Genomic DNA, 4,634 nt, shown 5'->3' on the forward strand with positions numbered 1-4,634 from the left:
AGCGAAAAAAAAATTAATTTTAATGATGATGATTTTTATTTCACGAAAAAAAAATCCTAGGCTGAGCGATGGATTTGATTGTGGTTTTTTTTTGGCTGGTCACAGAGTTGACACCAGTAGTTTGTCATTTTTGCATTAATCCATGATCCAGGTCTTGTTTTGTTTTGTTTTTTTTTTTTTCGTTAATTGAAAATTTAGAAATGAAATGATTTTTTTTTGTTTGTTTGTCCAGTCCAGTCTTATCTTGAAATTTTGAAGAAAAAGATAAAAAAAAATTGCAAAGATGACAGGTTAATACTGTAATAATGTGACCTTAACCTGAAATAGGATTTTTTTCAATCAGACGACAAACTTTGAAATCAAAGTTTTTTTTTACTGAAGAAGAAGAAGAGAAAATGACTGATTGTCTGATTTGATGATTAATTTGAAAATTTTTTTTTCGGGATTTTCTTCAGATCTTGATGATGATGATGATGATGGTGGTAAATTTGTACCCAGAAATGATGTTGTTCCAAGAAAATGAATTTATCCAAAAATAGCCGCCGCCAGATTATTGCTTCCTGATTCGATTTCTGAATTTTTTTTTTTTGGTTTCATTTAATTAGTGAATTTATTATTAATTTCAACAACAATTTAAATTTGTCAATTTAAAATTTTAAACGTTCAATCTCGAATCGAATGAATTGTTTTATTTGATGTTCGAAATTTTTTTAGTGAGCAAAAAAAATGAAACCAAAACAACGACCTCGTAGTAAAAGACATTCATCATCATCATCATCATCGTCGTCATCGTCATCATCATCATCATCGACAACAACAACAATAATGTCGCCTAGAAAAGTGCAATTACAAGAACCAAATTTTGATTATCTATATGAATATTATAAAAAATATAATAAAAATACTAGACAAGCAGTAGCCATTAATAATAATAATTATAATAATTATAATGATAAAAATAATAATCCAAAATCACCAGCAACAAAACAATCAGAATCAGAATCATTGATTGGAAAATATATTGGAAATTCTAATTATATGGTTGTAAAATATCTTGGCGGTGGTTCATTTGGTAATCTTTATTTGGGACAACATAGAGAACAACGTTCAACGGTTGCCATTAAAATTGAAAAAGGTGATTGTGATAAGCCACAATTGTTTCTGGAATATCGTTTCTATAAAAAATTATCAAACATAATTCGTGGTGTACCGAAAATCTATACATTTGGCCCAATCGATGATGGCCGTTGGAATGCATTAGTGATGGAATTGTTGGGTCCAAGTTTAGAGAAAATGTTTGAAAATTGTGGTGGCCGTTTTTCGTTACGTACAGTTATACAATTGACCATACAGATGATACATTTATTTCGTAATATACATGAATCCGGTATATTATATCGTGATACGAAACCGGCAAATTTTTTACTTGGACAACCAAATTCAGGAAAATGGTGGCTAGTACATGTTGTTGATCTTGGTTTCTGCAAAGAATGGCGTCGTGAAGATGGATCACATATTATTTATCAAGAGAATAAACCATTTACCGGTACTGTACGTTATATGAGTATTAATAATAATTTTGGCCGTGAACAATCACGTCGTGATGATCTTGAAGCATTGGTCTATATGTTAATATATTTTTATAAAGGACGATTACCATGGCAAGGTATTGTTGCAAATTCAATTATTGAACGTTATCGTTTAATTGCACAATGTAAAATGAATACACCAATAACAACATTATGTTCGGATATGCCAGAAGAATTTACATTATTATTACAATCAATACGTTCATTACATTTTGAAGAAAGACCAAGTTATAGTGGATTATTGACACCATTTTTCCAATTATTAGCACGTGATTTTGCATTAGAAATGAATGATCGTGTTTATGATTGGACAATGTCACAGGAAATTAAATCACCAATTTTACGTTTTATGCAACAAAAACAACAACAACAACAACAACAGCAGCAACAACAACAACAACAACAACGACAACAATCACCATATGATAATATAGAACAATCAGTATCATATTCGACAACAAAAACAACAACAGCAACAACAATGAAAAATATACGTAGAAAATCAATAAAAACAATGAAAACAATGTCACCAAGTAATAGAATGAAATTGGTAAATACAAAATTTAGTAATAATAATGATAATGATGATGATAATAATGTTGTTGGTGGTTGTATTGATAATGATCAAAATCTAATCGATAAACAATCATTCATATCATCATCATCACCACCAACATTACCACAACCATTATCATTGAATCCAAATGAATATACGGCAATCATACGTAATAATAATAATAATAATGATGATAATAATAATAATAATCAGATGGATCAAACAACAACGGAAAAATCATCATCATCATCATCAAATTCATCATCGGCTATACATAGAAAATTCTACGATTCATAATCATAAAACAAACAACACACCCCTTCCTTACACAGCAGTTGCACACCTTACACACACACACACACACAGACCAAACTTTTTTTTAAAAAATAAAATTTTTGAAATAATTATGATAAATGAATGAGTGGGGAATAATAAAGGTTCGGGGTGAATAATTATCACCATTTAAAACCGGATGTGTGGACAACATATACAAATTTTAATCATTAAAAAAATGTTCCTGGATCACCCATCCCATCATCATCATCATCATCATCATAATATTATGGTCAAATAGATTTCTTTCTGTATCGTTTGGCTATTTTTAGGGTTTTTAGAGAAAATAAAAAAAATGATTCGATATCCGATGATTTTTTTTTATATATTTCGATTTTCAAGCCACTAGCCCGGCGACTTTGTAAAATGACCACCATATGAGCCAATCAGCCATAATCATGAAATGAATTATCCAAAATTAGAAATGAAATTTTTTTTTCTGAAAATTACAGAAAAAAAACACACAAAAATTTCGTTTAATGATGATGATTATGGTGTGGAGAAGAAGAAAAAAAAGTTCATTTCAATCCAGATTAAATCCAATGGTGTTTTTTTTTGGATTGGATCATCATCATCATCATCATCTTGAAGCAATTTGAAAGCGTTTAAATTTAGTAGGTAGCCAGAAACAAAAATGAAGCAATAGCAATGGAAATAATTTACACCATTTTTTGGTGATGATGATGATGATCGACCAAAACCGAAAATCGAATGCGGAAAATAGTTTACCACCAAACAAGATCGTTCAGTTCATTATTATCTATAATTATATGTATCAGATTCGAAACGATTTTTTTTCTTTCTTTCTTTCTTTCTTTCGCAAAAAATTTCAAACATTTTTGTCACTAAAATTCAGATTTTGTCTCGTGACACACACACACAGTTAGACTCAGAATTATATTTCTACATCAGTTTCATTCATAGACGATGTGATCGTCATAATAATAATAATTCGATTTATTATTTCGATTCAATAAATCGAATCAAATCAATTAAATTAATTATTTGTTGAAAAAAACACACAATTCAATACCATTTAAAATGGAAAATATTCTATCGTTTGCAATTCATTCGAATTCGGTTGTTTGTTTATTCTGTTTTTTGTGATATATATTCCTATTATATTGTGACTGTTCAATTTTATATTTCTTTCGCATTTGTTTTTTTTTTGCTGTGACTGTTCTCCCGAAAACTTATTGTATTTGCCACACACAATGATACTGGAATCTGCCGAAGATATGACCAATAGTACGGAAAATGAAATGATGAACAATTCAAGTACAATATCATCGTTTACATTTGAAAATGAAATATCGGAAACTTTCACCGATGGTGGTGGCAGTGGCGGTGGCGGTGGTATTGATGGTGGTGTTGATGCTGGTGCTGGCCAGAACGATGGTTCATCAATCGATTTTAGAATGATTAGTGCTATCATTACTATTGTTGCACTGTTAATCATTGGTGGTTGGGCATTAAAATCTCGTTTTTCAAAAAAACGAAAATCTCCCGGTTCATCAAAACCACCAGCTTCTGGATTAGATAATCAAAAAACTGGTAAATTTATATCCAAAACAGAAAATGTACAATCATCATCAACTGCATCAGCAACAAGATCGATTACACCAACAGTAGTAACAACTGGTGGTAGTAGTGATGGTGGTGGTGGTGGTGGTAGTACTGCAGTAACGGTTACACCTAAACAGGAAGGATTTACTGCAGCCGTTGGTGAAGGTATTACTGTTACGGTAAAACAGATAACGAATTAGTCTTATATATGGGGGATGGCATTCAACAACAGACATCATCAAAGACACCTACACACACACACACACATGCACATACACACCCATTATACAAAAAAGCGTATTTTTCTTTACCATTTTCCCTTGGATGTCGCCGTGGCCATTGCCCCAAAAATGATGATTACATTAAAAAATTTTTTTCCTCCATTTTTCATTGTTATTAATTTATTTTCTCATGTGTTTTTTTTCAGTATTTCCGGGCAAAGAGAGAGAGAGCGATATAGATTAGAAATGTGAAAAAAATTGATAATAATCAGTTTTTTATCAATCAATTATCATCAAATCTTATCTCGATATATTGACTATTGGATTTGAAAATTATCAATCAATAAATGTGTATTGTGTGTGTGTGTG

General features: G+C 30.7%; 2 protein-coding genes across 2 annotated transcripts; both read left to right on the plus strand.

The window, feature by feature from the left end:
• The first annotated feature begins 726 nt into the window (after positions 1-726).
• Positions 727-3,348, plus strand: LOC124493617 (casein kinase I). The gene is made up of 2 exons (XM_047056713.2): positions 727-2,314; positions 3,335-3,348. The coding sequence occupies exons 1-2, from the start codon at positions 727-729 to the stop codon at positions 3,346-3,348; spliced, it is 1,602 nt and encodes a 533-aa protein (XP_046912669.2).
• A 215-nt stretch (positions 3,349-3,563) lies between these two features.
• Positions 3,564-4,417, plus strand: LOC124494162 (uncharacterized). Its single transcript, XM_047057325.2, has one exon. It carries the CDS (start codon positions 3,693-3,695, stop codon positions 4,242-4,244), a length of 552 nt encoding a protein of 183 aa, XP_046913281.1. The 5' UTR covers positions 3,564-3,692; the 3' UTR covers positions 4,245-4,417.
• The last annotated feature ends 217 nt before the right edge of the window (positions 4,418-4,634 follow it).

This window comes from Dermatophagoides farinae, chromosome 6 (assembly GCF_024713945.1).
Source record: "Dermatophagoides farinae isolate YC_2012a chromosome 6, ASM2471394v1, whole genome shotgun sequence".
NCBI lineage: Eukaryota > Metazoa > Arthropoda > Arachnida > Sarcoptiformes > Pyroglyphidae > Dermatophagoides > Dermatophagoides farinae.